General features: G+C 38.2%; 1 protein-coding gene across 3 annotated transcripts in view; it reads left to right on the top strand.

Moving 5' to 3' along the window:
* LOC112991247 (A disintegrin and metalloproteinase with thrombospondin motifs 19) overlaps positions 1 to 18,291 on the top strand; it is a 149,331-nt gene that overhangs the window by 17,287 nt on the left and 113,753 nt on the right. For 2 of the 3 annotated variants that reach the window (XM_064500944.1, XM_064500943.1), the window contains exon 3: positions 15,095 to 15,260. In XM_064500944.1, coding sequence (XP_064357014.1) covers positions 15,095 to 15,260 — 166 coding nt within the window. Of the gene's footprint in view, positions 1 to 2,728; positions 2,799 to 15,094; positions 15,261 to 18,291 lie in introns of those variants that run through there. The other variant, XM_064500945.1, reaches the window with a different exon arrangement.

The raw sequence follows: 18,291 nt of genomic DNA, 5'->3' as shown, positions 1-18,291 counted from the left end.
GGCTTGAGTAAAGCCATCAGGACCACTGTTGGCTATTCCTCATGCTTTTATTTAGCTAATAGGTGACGTTCTGGCTGGATGTTTCTCTTCAACACAATTTTTGTTTGCTAGTCTGAGGGTCGCAAGTATCTGCAGTGCAAATCCTTAGGTAAAAGAAGCTCTCTTTGTGTGATACAAGAGTATGTTATCTGCAGTTAGACACAGTTGGTCAGGTTGCTGTCTAGTTTTTAGAAAAATAGGCTATTTAGCACATTTAGTGGCACATTTAGCCTGAGGGGCTTGCAATGCATATTTATTATTTTTCTGTTTGAAGCATTTGAAAATGGCACTTAGAATCACCTTTTGTTAGTAGCTTTCAATGAATTGTTGTTAAAGATAGTTCAGTTATCTCAGACTGGAGCAGGTTTAGACTTGTCTCTAAGGAGAGAAAGACCAGTGTACACGTCTTTTACATGGGACAGTCTGTGTAGGGTAGCAATTGTTTATAAAATTTTCTATAGTTGTTTCAGGGAAAGTCATGTTAAGAACTATAAGGTTTTGCTCAATGCCACTGTCTTTGTTACCTCCTTTTAACATTTGATATTTTGAAATTTGAGTTATAGTGCATTAGTGATTTTGAAATTTTTATGTATGTTTAAATTGTGCTGTGTCTTCTCAGTGCAAGACTTAAAAGGGTTTGGGATGAGTTCTGGATTTTAATGCATTGCGGCTCTTCCAGTGTTTTGACACAACTGATTTGATTAAAGCAAACTGCAATTAAACTATACTTCTGGGTAACAGCTGCCAAAAAAAGAGTGTACAGTGAAGTCCATTTACAGTGGGCTGTTGAAGCAATAAATCTGTGAAAAGAAGAACATGTTTAATTTCAGTAAATGTACTCTTAAAGTGTTTTTTTTTTTGTTTTTTTTTTTTTTAGAAAAATCTATTAAAGTGTATGTATGATGTTGTAATGAACCTGCTGGCACATTTCTTAGGAGAAACTTAATTTTCATCACCAGATCTAGCTAGTAAGAAGACTTTGTATGCCTTACAGTACAAGAGAAGGAAGTAGTATCAAAGACTAATGGACAAAACTACTTTGACCTGGAAAACTGAGGGGAAAAAAGGTACCTTTGTACTGGAAGAAAAATCAAATGCTAGTGACAAATGGTGCAGATCATGTTATCTCTAATGATCTTCTTATGTGTTTGCCTGTGGTTCTGTGCTTTCCCACTTCTTATAGACTGTATACACCATGTGAAGTTGGCTGCCTTTCAAAGCAAGGTGTACCTTTGGTTTGACTTGGGGTGGTCGTTCTTCAGAATGTCGCACTCTCGGGAAAGGAGGCTGGTGGGGTGAGAGACAGGATGCCGGCAAAATTTGGCCTGTGTTTCAGCATGACTGATTTGTATGAATATAGACAGAAGGCAGTGTTTTAGGTGAAACGGAACATACTGGTTTTGATGGTTCAATGTTTTCCAAGGGAAAAAACTCTTTTGTTGGAAAACTTCTCGCAAGTCCTAGTCGTGAAGGACCTAGCTTGGATACTTCATGTGAACAGGAGAAGAAACCAGAAGCAACAGCTGGGAAGTTGACTGTGCTTTAGTGGTAATGATTTTAGAGCTGGGAGGCTCAGGAGCACAACACAGATGAATAGATGGTATAGATGGCTTCTAGTGTGACTTACTACATTCATACTTCTTTTGGGACTGTTCCTGAAAGTTGGGTTAGGGTTTTGCTGTTTAACTTCTCAAGCATCATAACTGTTGGAGATGTTAAAGCTGAGTGCCTGCAGACTTTATTTCCTGGAAGCTCTAGTAAGGAAATCCTGCTGCCTACTTGAAGTAGCTTGAATGTTTGAGGAACATATGGAAGAACTCAGATCAGGGACTGCATTGATGCTCAGCAGGATACTGGACACTAATATCCCTTCTCTCTAGTAGTCATGCGTATGCACAGTACATTTGCTCCGTTCCTGGGTTCATCAGTCTCCCGGCACAGAGTGAGGATTAGGGCAGACAGTAAGAGGGATGGCAGTCCAGTCCTTTGGAACAGTATTAAAGTATTTTCTGTTATATCAAAAAGTGGCCATGTATTATCTCTTCCATTAAGTGGAGAAATTCAATTCCCAATTTTAATTATTGTCCAGGGACATAAATAAATGGAAGAGTAAATACTCCCTGTAATTTGCAGGTAATTTAAAGCTGATAAAAGAGAGTGGTGTACTGTAAAAGGCAGAATTCCTTTAGGCTGAATAATAGACATATATTCCACCTTTCATTGGCATTCAGATGTACTGGAAATGACAGTGTTATTTATTCCATACATTTTTTGCTGAATACTCAGAATTACTCATAGGGAAGTGTGCTCACCCTTTGGATAAAACATTAGCTTGCCTGTTCCTTCATCATGTTTCTTTTTGTGCTTGTGTGACTTGATTGCTTGTTTTGCTTTCATATGTTTTCCTCCATCACTTCATAATTCCTATCCTTGCTCTACAGGAAGTTTCATTTTCCCCCTCCCTCCATCCTCTCCCCTCAAAAGAGTAAAATTCAGGTACTTTTTGGTGCTGGCATTTTAAAATGACATAATAGAGTTTTAACATTAACTCTCACTTTTTTTGATTTCACAGTCAGTATTAGCATTTCATTCTTCAGCAGACTCAAGAAGATAATGCAGTAGGTGCTTTCATCATGTTTGGAAGACTTTAGCAGAGAATTCTAAAGGAAAAAATGACACAGAAGTAAAAGGAAAATTAAATGGACTCCAATCTGAGTTTTCTCAATGTAGATCGCACAAAGCTAGCCTATCTTCGTTAGGTATGTGGGGTTTTTGTTTTTTTGTTTTTTTGTTTTTTTTTTTTTTAAGATGAACGGAACAGGATAGTTCTAGTCTATCTGAATTTCAGCAAAATATGTAAAATGATGCAAAAGTGGAAGAAAGGGAAGGTTCAGACAAGTGATACCATAAGTAACCATTCTCTATATTTTCATTTGTGATGTTAACTTGTTAACTCTCAATATAGTTATGAAGTTTGTTAGCGTAATTTGCTGATTATACAAAACATCAGTTTTGTAGAAAACATCATGGATATTCCTGAGAACTGGAAGGGTGGAAAAAGATTAAATTCATTAATACAGATGCAAGGAGCCTTGTCTGCAGAAAGAATTTGCCATAGAGACTGATGACAGAGCTCACAGTGATAGAGGAGGAGAAAGGTTTTGTGTGTGTTGATCACAGGATGATTATGAGCCATCAGGCATGATGTGGGTGTGAAAGAGGTCTGGTAAAGTACTTTCAGTGGAGATAGAGAAATTTTATTCTCATTTCACAAAGCTGTGGTGACATGATAGCTGAAATAATGGCTTGTAGTTCTGTTTGCTGATATTCAAGAGGAATTCAGTTGTGACTGCAAGGATAATTATGATATTAAAGCATGTTTTATCAAGAAACCATCAAAAGTTGGCTTGTTTAGCTTCATATAACAGAACTGAGATACAGTATGGTTTGCTTTTTATAAAAACATTGGAGAGAGTGACTATTAAGGCACCTACAAAGCTGGTCAAGGAGGAAGAATATGTAGATCCAGGGTCAGATTGGTATACAATAATGGCCATAAATATATTCAGGTTGAAAATTGAAGGAGTTTCCAACTACTGGAGCAGAAAAAATCTGAAACAAATTTCCAACAGGAGTAGTGGAAGTAAAGCAGCAGTTGCATTAAAACTGCTTTAATTAACAGTGAGAGTAAGGAAAAATGTTAAAAAGAAATCCAGGCTTATAAAGTGTCTGTATTGCAAAGTAATAATGGTGTATGCCTGGGTTTTACAAAGTCTTGAACATATAGGGGTCTGGACTTGATCTGCGAATTTAACACACTTTAAAAAATGGTGGCAATTTGTATTCTCTGTAGTAGACTGTTTCTCATCTTTTACTTGTTTTTTCAATACTATAGAGCTCATACAGTAAGAATTAAAATAGTATACTAAGAATAATGAAATGCAAGCAGTAGGGAATGAAGACTACAATGAGGGTAGAATTCAACTGGATCTCTGATTTATATAGAGAAAATTGGGTTTGATTTAGCAAGTTGAGTTTAATTGAATCTGTTTTAAATATACAAGTGAAACTAGTTAGCAAACCTGCAATGTAATGAGTGATATATAATTCAATCTGCTTGCTCTCCTAGCATAGAAAGATCAAATGACTTTTTATAGCTTTGAGAAGGTAATACAAAAATCTCAGAATTCACTGTTCTAGGTAACTCACTAAAGGCATCGACAGATCGTTCCCTCTGCTGGCACCTCTTTCGAGGTGTTGCATTTTGTTCAGAAAAACAGCCATTTTTATTATACGAAACTTGGACAAAATGGCCTGTATTAATACCAGGTGATCCACTCAGCACTGGAGAAAATGGAAATGGTTCATTTCATAGCAAGTGGTTTTTTCCTACCTGGGCTTTCTCTTGTTGCCACAAGTCCACCTACTGCTTGTTAGCGCCTTTTTTGCAGGCCCTGCGTAGATATTTCTTTGGTTAAGCCACGGCTCAGTCAAGCAGATCCTGGGCGAGAACAGTGGCACGCTGTACCTGAGGGACCGTCTGGTTTCCCGTGGTCAGGGAGCCAGCACTTGAGGCCTGCCCCGTCACGGGCTGGGCGCGTCGGAGGCAGCTGGCGGCAATATCTCCTTTTATTGTTTTTTCTTCTTGCAGTGCTGTTCTGCATGGTGCTCGCAACGTTAGGAGGTTTTACTCTGCTGCTCCACTCTGAAATTTGCTGTTGGCCGTCGGGGTAGCAGTAGGTGTGCAGCTACCTGCACCTCCGGGGGTGCTGAGGAGGCACCTGGAGGAGCGTGCCGGTTTGGTGTGCCAGACCTCACGGTGTGAGGCCACTGCGGGCTTTAAGCTCGAGGAGAGAGCTGGCAATGCCCGGTGCCGTGGGGCCGGCCGCTCCTGGAGAGGGGCGCCGGGGCGGTGCCACACCGGTGGCTCCCTCCCGCCGCCCCAGCCAGGAGTGGGGCAGCCCCGCTGCCAGCAGGTCTGTGGGGAGGGAGATGGGATCGGGCCCGGCGAGGTAACCAGGGTCGGACGCGGCCCGCGATGGCCGGGCAGGGCTGGGAGGCGGCCATGGGTCGGGATTTAGGGAACTCCCTGAGACCGCAGAAATCGGAAGTAATGAGAACCTTGATGGTAAACCCAGTTATTGTGAGAGTGAGGATAAAAGTGACAATGTGGAGTGTAAAACAGGTGGGTGAAAGATGGGCGGGAAGACCATAGCCTAGTAGTGATGCAGATAGGTTTTGCACATAGATTCAGGTGGTTATATGTGCCTTTACAGGTTTTTCCTTCCTTTCTTAAAAGTTGAAATTAAAACATTTTAAAGCTTAGTAGTTCAGTGGAAGGTTTAGCAATGTTAATTTTAATACCATAAACATTGAGCTTTTATGAAATGCTGGGAAAATCATGGTTTGAACAGGTTAATTTTATAGTATCCGTATTTAGTGTTTCTTTAACAGACATACACAAACCACATTATGATAGTTGTGCAGAATGCACCCTGTACCCTTGAAGGCATTGTATTGAAGCTGTGCAGATTCCTTACAGCTTCAGGATTAATTTTCCCACATGTGACATGGGCATTTCCCAAAGTGCCCTACAAATATACTAGCTTTTGAGCTTTTGTCTTGTTGAGCTTTTGTCTTGTAGGTCTGAGTACTCTATGAGCTATAAACTTTGTAGCCTAATGCTGCTAATTACATTGAAGATTTTATTGGAAGCTAGATAAAAATGCTAAGTCCGTTACAAAGAATGCATTAAACGGAACAGAAACACTTCTGCAGATGCCTTTTGTGCGAATTTAAAATATGTCACAAATATGAAAAGCTATCCGGACAACTTAGGATATTTATACTCTGTAAATGGCCGATGAGTAAGTAAGTCCCTGTAGAATTTGGTGTCTCTTTCGTTTCTGAACTGCTTAAAAGTGCACTCTGCAGTTTAAAGGTTTACCTTCTATCTTTAAAGGTCAGTCTTATAACCTCAGGTTTTAAAATGTCTGGGGAAGAGAAGTGTAAACTTCTCATTCTGCAGATTATCACTGTCCTGGATGAGCTGTGTGAGCAGGTTATTGCAAAGCTGTGGGATTCTCACAGAGAATAGCCTGTTACCAGCCTCCAAGTTCAAACTCAAATGTCTTTTCTTATTGCAGCTGTATTTTGGCAAAATACCGTTGGAAGAACCAAAGCCTTTCAACAAGACAGTTATTCAGTCCTTAATAAGTTGCAACCTGCAACCTAAAATTTGGAACCTGAAAATACCATAGGAAACTTGAAGACAGTGAGTTTGGTGCATTCATATGAAGCAATATGCTCCTGGTGAGGACACTTAGCAAGTCTGCCGTTTCGTTGCATCTCTTCAGTAGGTGATTGAAATGTATCACACTGTACAGCCAGATAAAAAGTTTTCCTTTATAGGTCTGTCAGGAAGAGCTTTCTCATCATCCACAAAAGACATGATGCATTTTCTTTTTACTTGAAAAGCTATTTTATCTTAAGTACAGGGGGAAAAAAAGTTAATGTAGCATTCATGTTGCAGAGTTAAAAATCGTAAAAAGCCAGTGTGAGCAAAAGTTAATGTTGCTGTTGGAATTTTATTTTGGCAGTACTGCAGTATTTGCTATCCTGGAATTTTTTTCTGTTTTAAGTTATAGCTTAACTGCAAGTATAATAAAATAAACGTGGGTTTTTAATGCAGCTGATTTGAGTTGGAACTTTAATTTATAAGCATAATTCAGAAAGAATAGGCAAAAGTTAAAGTATGATTAATAGATTCCCAAAGCATTTTCATGGAAGGAGAAAGAGACTTGGGAAATTCTTTCTGCCTGTATCTTGTTGCAATTCACCATATATAATCTGATATGTCTTAAAACGGTATTACTGAATGTTCCCTGGTAATCTTCAGAGTGTACAGCTGTTCCGAGTTGATGCAAATTGAGCAATAATTCATGTGTTTCCCGCTGGGTTTCATAAATATGAAATGTTACCAATAGTAAATAGTCTTAAGATGCAAAAAGAAGCTAATGCAAGTGCCTTCTGAATTGTATGTTTTCACTAGTAACACCACCTCGTTGAATTTCTGATAAAATTAGGGGTAATTTCGATGGGCTGGAATGTACCTTGAGTATCTGTTGTCATACAGTGGTGGCCGGAGCGTTAGGAAATTCTGCCTTGTGCAGAGGCAGGATACCACTGATGAGCCGCATGGCAGAGTCTTGCGTAGAGAAGTGGTTTCTTGTGCTTCACATCATTTGCAAGATATGTGGACAGTCCAGTTGTGCATAAGGGAAGAGGCACGCTTTGGCCGTGGAGGCAGGGATCAAAGTAGAGCCATTGGGGGAGCGTAGGAGATGGTAGGGGTGGAGGCTTTATTTTGAGGGGGGATGTGTGGGGTAGGTTGATGAGGGAAGGCAATCGTGGAGTGGGGAGGGAAGAACTGAGGTGTGCAAAGGGCCTTCAGACTGCAAGATACAAGTGATTCTTCAGTTTAATGGGGAAAGCATAACTGCGTCCAAGCAGCCATTTTTGAGCTCCTGTTGAATGTCTGAAAAATTGAGTAAAAGTCAATAGGCATTTCGTATCCTCATATATAGTGACCATTAGTAAGTTATGTGTGACCATATAGTATGTTGCTTCAGTTATCTTGTTTCCAAGGTGTGTTAGATTTGTCACAGTGCTCGAGAGTTGCTTAGGAGGCTGGCAATGTTTATCGACAGCGACATCACTAGTAAATATCTGACAACATTGAATCATTCCCCAAACTACAGATTTATTGGCTTTTTGGAGTTCCAGTTTCACCTATCGCTGAAGAACAGCACTGGAATTGGCCAATGTGGCCTTTGAGCGGTTATAATGAAGTGGTCATATGAATATGAACATATTCATTTGTATGGATGTGTTAGTCATTATAAAGTGGAGAGAAAAGATTGTTTTATAAATAAATGTCAAGAGAAAGTGGACCGTCTATAATTACTGTCCCTTAAATAACCCCTTGTCCACCATCTGATACTTAGGCTCTTAATAGATCCTTTTATACTTTCTTTCTTATCAAAATTTTTATTGATGTTGACTTATTCTTGATCTCATTCGCCTTGGGTTTAAAAAAAAAAAATGAATTAGTTTTACCTTTGTATCTAGTCAGCCCTTTTCATACTTTGAATCCATATTTGAATCTTGCCTGCATGGCAAATAAAACTTTAGTAGTGCTTTTTTACTTGTAATCTTGAAAATGAGCAAATACAAGAATAAGAAATTGTTCTGTTTATTTCTACTCCAGCCAAGCCTATGCATACTGTAAAACTACTGGTACTGATTGCTGAGCTGCATTCTGCTGGAGGCTGGGAGAGTATGAACTACGTGCTCGCTCTGTTCTTATATTCTTGCTAGGTATCTGCTCTTACGCATGGTCAAGGAGAGGATACCATACATGATGGACCTTTGGGTGTTCTGCCCCAGTCTAGCTGCTCATCTGTACTTGATACAGATGTTGTTATGTTTTTAATATTGCCAGTCACCAATTTCATCAGTGGTGCAGATGATCAGGCAGCCTGGCAGAATAGGGTGAGGACCAATTTGCTAGATAAAAGATTTTCTCGACAGCTTGTCAGAATTTGAGAAAGGGGGAAATTTTGAAAAATGATGCAAGTTACATATTTTTGTTGAAGGATTTCCCTGTAAAAAATATCTTGAGAGATGAAGATATTTCAAATGTCTCCAAATAATAAAGGCACGAATGCTAAAATCTATTTTAAATATATGCATTCAGTAAGGCTAACACCTGAAATATGACAATATATTGCCATATATCTCAGATAAACCTGTGTTAAAAATAACTTATTGCACTTTCACAGCATTATTAAAACTTTTACTGTGGAGGTAGTCCATTTTACTGGGGAGCTAGAGGCTTACTTCTTAAGAAGATGGTGATTTGTTTAGAAGTAGAATATCGGCAATTTAAGCAGCACTTGTACCAAATACAGAAGTAACTTCTAATAATGTATTTATAGAGGGAGACTTAGGTCTAAGAAAGGAAATCTTTTATTTCTGGCTAGGAAACACGAAATTAGGAATCTGGAGGAAATGCCAAACATCTTAGGGTTTGGCTGGCAGTGAATTAATGGGGAAATGGAAGTTTGAGGGGGAACAACCACAGACTCCTTCTGGGCAGACCTGGCTTCTATAGGTTTTTTTTTTTTTTTTTTTTTATTCATTGGGCTCCTTTACTTCATTTTCTTTTCAATAAATTGAGTTCCTTTTGGATTTGTGTCCTTTCTGTGAGCAATTCACACTTCACTCTCCACTTTGAGCCTGAGAGATTCTTTCTCAGCCGAGTGAGATTAGGTGAATAATCACACCCGTTGAAATGTGGCATAATATGCAAACCCATCCATGTTTTGCATGCTTCACTATTCCTCTGTTTCACTCATACCTAATAGAAATGAAGAAATTCCTCTGCACGTGCAACATCAGTTTGTTTTGATAAAACTAACTTACATCATGTTAAACATTTTGGGAGGGGATTCCTATAAAGAATGATTTTCTTAAAGATTCAGGGTAATGTGTAAGTTAAACTCCTCTACTTCCAATCTGGTTTATGAGAGTTTAAAAAGCCATGGAAAAATTGTTTTTACAGATCCTAAATTTTGGGGCCAGTACCTGAAAGCATGCTTTTAACTCAGTGGTCTCTGCATAACAACCTAAATGCTATTCCTACGCAATAAGGTATGGAATTACTTACATGCATGCTTCCTTAGGGCAAAATCCTACCAGTAAAAAAAAAAAAAAAAAAGCCCAGGAAGGATTGGATTGAATTTTATGCCAGCAACTGAAAGCCAGTTAGAAGAGATAATACTATCTTCCCATCCCACCCCCTGCGCCACTTCTGATTCTCTACAGCAAAATAGAGTGAACAGGTAGATGGAGAGAACTTCTAGGAAAAACTACACTGTGTATACTCTGCTAAGTCAGGAAATGCGGTTAATTGAAGACAGAAGTTGCTGGCACTTATGAATTGTTTCTTCAGCAATGAAAGCATTTAAAGAAAGTTAGTGTGTTTGAATAAGAAGAACATGTTCACCTTTTCCTGTGTTATTTACACAATTTGAAGAGCTGTTTCAGTTTGCTTTGCTACATGCTTTACTAAGAGAATAAATCTTAAATATAGGGACATTTTACAAAGATTGAAAAAGCCTTAGATTACCAAACTATGTTTTAAAACTAGTAAGTTAGAAATAAGCGTTATCTATTACACTGTGCATCGAAGAAAGCCTTTCGTCTTTATTCTATGGATAGTGTTTTGGTGCTGATGGTTGTAATGTGCTTATTAAACTTTGTGTGTTTTGTATATCTAATATGAATGAGTTTTTCCTGTGATAGCATTGCCACTTGTCCTAGGCAGTATGGTGAGGTTGTGAAGAAGTAGAGTTCTGTACAGCCTGTCTGCATGCTGGGAAATGACAGGAGAAACTTTGCACACTGCTTATCTTCCCTTCACAAGAATATGGAAATGAGACCATGGGGAGAATTTTGTGGCAAAATGGCAACTTTATGTCCATTTATCACGGTGATCTAGCTGGAGATGCCTGTAGAATGGATGCAGAGACAGAAGAGTAGCCAGAAAGCAAGAAGGATATAAGACAGTAAGTTATTTTCAGCTGAGAATTAGGAAATTGTGAATCTGCTACTTGTTTTGGGGGAAGACACCATGATTAGATACATCTGTGTAGATACAAGTGTGCAGCTGATAGTAATAACTTGCAGGAGCCGGAAGAATGTGTAATTCTCTATAGCTTTGTCTGTAAAGGCATTGTCGGTATGAGCAGTGTCATGGGCTTATTTCAAGTGCTTTTCTTGTTTCATAGATTTTCTTTCTTTAAAGGCAAATTATTTAGTGACTGGAACACTTTGGCTTGATGTATCAAGTCACAGGGTTAGAAAGTAGTTCTACCCTAGCTACTGATACTAAATTGTAGACCACTGATACTCATCCTTTAGAGCTGGTAAAATGCTTTGTTATCAAGTGGAACGAAGAAAACCATACAGTAGGAAAAGCCTTGCTCTGACATTTCTTTGAAGTCAGTGTTATGTCTGCATTTATTATTGCATTTTAATACATGTCTGTGATGAAAACAAAGTAACATATTATAAGGATGCTATTTCATCTTGTCATAGCTGACATCTTTTCAATACAGCATTATCTTTGCCCCCTCTCTACTGTGGATTTTTGAAATGGGACCGATTTGCTTTCTGGATGTCATACATGCTTATGGACATTCTTCTTTCCATTATCCCGTTCCCTTTTCTGATCATGACAGCAGATAAAATATATTTTCCTTTTTTTCCTTCTCCATTCCTGTTCTTGGGGAAGTAATGTGTATTTTTGTGTGTGTGACACATACTCATTTTTCTTACATTCCTTTGCTGCCTCATTTGTGTCAATTTGTGCAAGAAACAATGTTATGTTCAAAATCTGCATTGTTTCTACTTTGAATGCTAACAAGCTGCCACTCTGCATTGGTATGCAAGGAAGAGTATATAGGAGTCTACGGGGATCTTTGCCGGTCAATAAATTCACTTCTGTGTGTCGGCTTATATGCGGTATCTGGTATCTAAATGCACAGGCCTTCTTCACTGATTTCCTTCAATTTTTTATTTATATAACTTCTTATGCTAATATAACTACATTAGAAACAGTAGAATTACTGTAGATATTCATAGAGTAAATGACAGAATATCAAGTCCTTATATATGCTCCAAACAGAAAATAAGAAAATGCTGTTCTTTCCTAGTTATATTTTAACACCCTTTGTCAGATGTACTTGTCCAGAATATTTAGATTTTTTTCTTTTTGTCTCTGATCTATGATAGTTTTAGTTAAGTGTAAGAAAAAAATGTATTTCAAAACAGTTCTGATCTGCCTACCTTTCATAATTATTAACACATTTCAGATGCCAGCTATTTCTGTTTTAGATAAAGCAGAAGGTTAATTGGCATTCAGAGCTTCTGTTTCCACTTGGCTTTTTAATTTTTTTTTTTAAGAAAGTGAAAAAGTTTGCTATGATGTGAGTGTATGATGTAGAAAGCTTTTATTAATGAGGGTAAGTGTCCACTTTAAAAAAACAAAACAAACCCCATGTTCTGCATGCATTTCCATTTCCGAATGTCTGTGCTTAGTGCCATGTAATACTGTACATGCTTATTAGGTGAGGTCCACCCTGTGCCTAAGCCCTCAGTCTATTGCATATGAGTATTTAAGAGGCAGGAGCCAGTATTAAGTTCACTGTTATTCAGGAGGTCTGCAGAAGTCTTTGCCAAATGAAGTTGTCCTGGGCTTGATCTTCACTAAGATGTGTGCACGCTATGTTTACGTTTTGTTTTACTCCAGATAAGATACTTGAAAAAGCAGGAATACCTGCATGCAGGGGAATAAAAGTGCATGTTACGTTCTTGCTGCATGAGATAAGTACACCTTCCTGGTGGGTGGCCAGTTTCATTGCAGCTCTTAGCAGTGGTAGCTTCTCAGTTGAAAGCAGTGAGAGCTGGATCATTTCTTCAGAACTTACTTACAACAAGTTATCCAGACCTACTCCAGATGCACGATAATTTTTACCCTTTTATGTCTTTGTTTTATTGAGCGTTCATTGCTTGAAGCTTGACTCTGGCCTATATTTGGCCCTAGCACCCAATATTTGTGGTGCTTTGATGCATAGCTTTTCTCTGCTTCCTGTGTGTTCAGGTTTATGGTAGACGTTCTTAACACCCCTTATAATGACGGCGAAAAATCAGGAGCATGGATGGCAAGGGTAGAGATTCACCTTCCCTTTTCTATCCTAAAATTGTCCAAGAGATGGAGGATATAAATTCTTTGCCTGGTTCGCTATTATGATGACAGTGATGCTTTTTACAAAAGCAGTCAAAATGATCATGAAGATTATTTGGCTATCTACCCTTATCCAAAAATTAGCCGTTTGAATATGTGTAGCTGCTGTTAATGCTATTCAATAACCTTTATATCAGTTTTCAGCTCTTTAACCTCTGACTCAGGAGACTGGGAATAGTTTTCAGAGCTCTCTACCAGTGGATTAATGTTCAGTTTATGCAAGTGGCTGAAAGCCAATATAAAACAAGTCGGGGTCCCAGCACAGTTTCTCAGCAGACAGTTGGCAACCTGAGGAATAGCACTCTGAAGCTGTGTTTTCATTTCTCTCAGCAAAGAGAATGAAGATGGAACAAATATGGCAAATGTGCTGTACTCGCATCTTTGTTCAAGATGGGCTAAGGCATTTTGTCTAGGTGTGCAGGGGAAACCTGCAGTCACCTGATGTGCTGCTAATCCTGTTCTGTTTCCAGAGCTTATCAGCTTCTTTCATAGGCTAAATAATGATTTTAAAAAAAAAAAAAAAAGTTCATGCCCGAGTGAAATTCAACATTAGACTTACAAATCAACAGAAAAGTAGGTTGATATATGTACTTTACCTATTATTTAAAAGCTCTCAAATACAACATTTTATTTTAAATTATTGTTTATAGTTATATTAGAATATTTAGTTGTTATGTTAGAAAAACATTACTATAAATGATATCTGATAGTGGTATCTGGTAGTTGCACAGAAAGTACCTTATAATATATGTTAGCTTATCTTATAAATGTGTAACATTTAAAACTCACACCTAAGATAAACTGACCTGAGCAATAAGTGCAAAAAGGACACAGAACAACCAAACAGACCCAGATACTCTTATGTACAATGTTGATGATGAACTTACAAGGTCTGTTCAGCATTTTGCATGTAGTACAGCTGATTGAAAAATTAAATGCATTTTATATCCACATTTATTTAATGTGATCATATGGAGAAATTATGTTTAAAAAAAAAAAAAAAGTAATGCTTCTGTAGGTTCTGTAGGTTTGAAACAAGTCATATGGTGCACTGTCTCTACAACTTCATTTCATGTTCTCAGCCAGATCAGAATTTCTTTTTGAAGACTTAGCCAGAAGTCAGGCAGGAGCCTCAATGTGATAATGGCATCCACAGAATTTCAGCAGAAAGACAGTTCCTTTCTATCTCTGTCCATTCATATTGCATGCAAACATAAAGAATAGCTCTTTGCTTCTCCAAGCCAGATGTGCCATTTTGTTACCTTTTTGTAGTAAAACTGTTTAACAGATTTTAAGGTTTAGAGAATTAAAAAGTTAACTGTCAGTCTTGCTGATGACATTTTGTAGGAAAAAAACACCTTGTTTCCACAGCGTTAGTGATTCTGATAGAAACTTGTATGTGTTGGCAGTTTAACAGTTTGAATTGAATTTGAGTTGTATGGTGTTTATATAAATAAGTTTCAGACTTTTTTTTAAAACGTTGGCCACACTCTTGTAATATTAGATATGCATCTGGTGTGTCAGCTTTTATGTGTGTGTGTGCATAAAAATGTTGAAAGCAAAAAAAAAAAAAAAAAAAAAAACCAAAAAACAAAAAAAAACCCAAAAAACCCAACCAACTTAAGGTTGACCTCTAGGTGCCTGTAACTGGGAAGGGATTGCTGTCTATTTAAAAAAAAAAAAAAAAAAAAAAAAAAAAAAAAAAAGAGAGAGAGAGAGTAAAGTAGTGTCAATTGAAGTCTTTTGCAACTTCATATTGTTCAGGCTATATTCTTATTCCCTAAATTATTCCTGATATTTCATTAAGTAAGCTGTCGAAAAAAAATATGACAATACACTGAGCTGTAAAACTAGTGTATAGACTTCTCCGTACAGGCTGTACATATTTAAATGACCCCATGGGTCTCCCAAAGCAAGCTTTTAACGTTCCAGGTCTTTTACCGTGCATCTGCTCCTGGCATGTAGCCACCCACCCACACAGATTTAGTTGAAATAAATGAATTTTATTCTAGTTCACTCAAGTAAGAAGGTTTATAAAATATAAAGGTAGTCACCTTGTTAGTAAGGTTACTAAAACAAAGGGTTTTCTTAAATAGAGGTTTTTTTCCTTCTGTAGGATTATATGCACATTTATGTAGCTTCTTAAATTCTTATCTTATATGTTCCTTTTGTTTTCCTTTGCAGATGGGGTTTATACAGATTAATGAGGACTTCATATTTATTGAGCCACTCAATCGCACTTTGGCTGTGACAGGTCATGCACACAGGGTGTACAGACGAAAAAGGTCCGTAGAGGAGAAAATTACTGAAAAGCCAGCTTCTCAAAATCAGTACTGTGGTGTTGTTACAGGTAATATACAAATCTCGCTGAACAGATTTAATGTAGCTGACATATTTGTAAGGGATGTAGATAGTAGTTTAAAAACAAACAAACCCCAACAAAAGTCTGTCTAATTATTTTTGTAGTAGTAACTTCTGGTGGACTTAGAGGTGGCATGCTGAGACTGGACAGTTCCCTTTTCTGACAAGTTAAACAGCATCAAGGAATAAATACTGCTTCTTAAATGAACCACTCTCTTTAAAAGTAGAAAACTTCAGGCCATTTTTTTTTTTTTTTACTTTAACCTAACAATTGCAGCCTCTTTCTTGTCCCTCTCTATTGTCTTGGTAGTTTGCTGATTTACTTACTACATGCAGTAGTTTCAGTTTTAAAACATTCTTACAGTTTATCCCAGTTTCAGCTGGTAATACATCTCAAAGCAGTGATTGCTTTCAAATGGGAGTGACGCTATGAATGTAAATGGTCTTTATAATAGTATTCTTATTTTATGATTGACACTTAAAAGAACTGTGAGAAATAATCCTAAAGCATCTTCCTCGATGACGGGTTGCAAAAATTGTTTAAATAGAAGGGTTTCAGAAAAATTTGGCACTTACTGATCCTGTAGATTATTAATGCTCCACAGAGGAAGGGAAAAAAGGCTTTTGTGAAAGACGACATTGTTGTTCCTGTTTCTTCATCAGCTTCTTTTCCTCCAATGGAAAGAGGAGGTCTATAAGTGTTTTGCCCTCAGTTTAAGCTGAGGGTATTTTTAATGCTGTTGTGAGAAATGTGTTTTCTCAAGGAAATAAACCAGAATGATTTTTCACATTTAATCAGCATTTTTTTCATGTCTTCTAGCATAGGAGAAGAGAGATACTAGTAAACCGGAAAGAAACAGCAGAGGAGAGCCACCAAGGTGGCTAGGGAGTTTGATTATGACATTTGAGGAGAGGCAGAGGGAACCAGGTTTTTTCAAACTAGTGAAGAAAGGGTAAAGGAGGGCTGCAACTGCAGTCTTCCGCTGCCTAAAGAGGTTGTAGAGAGAAGACAGAGCTGGACTTTTGAGAGGCATACCATTACAGGATGAAAGGCAATGGCTGTAACTTGCATTTTGGGAAATTTCAGTTGGGTGTAAGGAAAAAACTATCATAGCAAGAGTGATTAAGCACTGGGACAGGTTGCCTAGAGAGGCTGTTGAGTCTCCATCCTTAGAAATGTTCAAAACTTGGCTGGACACAGCCCTGAGCAACCTGATCTAACTTTAGTGTTAGCCCTGCTTTGAGCAGGAGGTTGGCCTAGATGACCTCCAGAGGTCCATTTCAGCCTAAATTATTCTTTGGTTCTGTGATTCTTTCTGAACAGTTGTACCACTCTGTCAGAGTTATATGGTCATAGAATAGGTGTGACTTTTTTTTTCTCTTCTGGAAATATTGGTTTTTTTAGAATTAAGCTTCCATCCATAGGTTGATATTAAAGGTGAATTAGCAAAGAAAGACTCTTAGTATGTGTCATTTACTTAGTCCCTCTTAATACCTATAACTTCCTCTAGCAGGCTCTGTATTTCTCTTCTAGGCATTGCATTCCATTGCTGCTGCTTATTTAAAAAAGAAGCTTTCTATCTCAGCAAAAGTCATTCACTTACAGTAAAGCTGGTTGGTTACTCCCCATCAGTGATGATAAATGAGTTAGAGCACACATGCCTGCATGTGTTTTGGGGGTGAGAGGAAAAAAAATGAAACGATGAATGATGTGTGCATATGCATGTATGGTAAAGGAAGAGAGAGGCACCTGGTAAATAGCAGTCCATGATATGTACGAAAATGATTAAAGATGCAAACTCTTGTGTAAGGACATAATTTCCTGTCATGTTCATTACCAGTCATCCTTTCACTTTCTCTTGTTCTCTTAGATGGACTAGTCAGCTTACTCTGTTCTAATAATCTTATGCCCAAGGCTCTAACTTGGTGCAAATAGCCTGTCAACAGAGATTCAATCATTTGTGTGAAATAAGTTTCATTATCTCTGCTGCCAGCCTGGAATTTCAAAGTAACTCAAGCTGTGCGTAATTGATTAGCATCTGCTGGCATGACTGTGTTGCCAGGAGAGTGTAAATGTCTCTGATTCCTAACGGATGCTTTTGTACTAGCAAGGCTTCCTCACTTTGCTATTGCAGGTTATTTTACTTAATGGGCCTGGAATAAGTTATATTAGTTAAGCTCTATCTATACTTGGCGTGACATGCACTGAGCTAATATCGGCAAAAATTCATGATATGGGCACAGCCTTAAAGGTGAGTTGAAACAATAAAAAAGCTTTTTTAGCAATAATTGAGAGTTTAAAGTCAAATCCTAAGCGGAGTAGATTGATGAAGCAACTATAAAGCAGGTGGGATATGGGGCTCTCTGATATCGTCAAATTTTGCACTGCCGCTTTTGGTAGCGTTGTAGCTGTGTGACACTGAGAAATTACTGTCTTGGCACTTCTCAGCAATACGGACCTATCTTACAATAGCATCTCTTTCTTCTACAGTACTCGTGTGTGTCAGAATAGGCATTTGGGGACAGGTATTTATGCTGCTGGTTCTCAGCCAAATTGATCTCAAAGACTGGCTGTGTATCAAGCAAATGAAGCAAATGTGTATTGCCAATGTTGAATTATAATTATTAGAAGGAATGAATGTCTGTGCTGGAGGTGCTGAAGGATCACTACTGGAACTAACAGCTTTGCACACAGAGCTAGAAGAGACGATCAAAGAAGGTATTGTTCGATGGCCATTACTGTTGTGGGCTGGATTGAAAGACGCTGCACAGCCAAACTCGTTTGGGGAGAACAAAGAACCTGTTTTCTGTGTTTTGTGTTTTTTAGTTTTGTGGGTTCCCCTCCCCCCCCCCCAGTAATGGGAGGAGGGAGCTGCACTGAGGGAAACAGATGCTTTCTGGATATATATGAGTATGTCTGTATATCCTTTTGTTGAATGCGTGTGTGAGATAGATTTACGTATGTGAGCTAGTCACACACATACAGGCCTCACACCCCACACCTTTCTTAGCACATGGCT

This window comes from Dromaius novaehollandiae, chromosome W (assembly GCF_036370855.1).
Source record: "Dromaius novaehollandiae isolate bDroNov1 chromosome W, bDroNov1.hap1, whole genome shotgun sequence".
NCBI classification, from domain to species: domain Eukaryota; kingdom Metazoa; phylum Chordata; class Aves; order Casuariiformes; family Dromaiidae; genus Dromaius; species Dromaius novaehollandiae.
The sequence above is the reverse complement of the archived record's forward strand: the minus strand, read 5'-3'. Positions and strand labels throughout refer to the sequence as shown.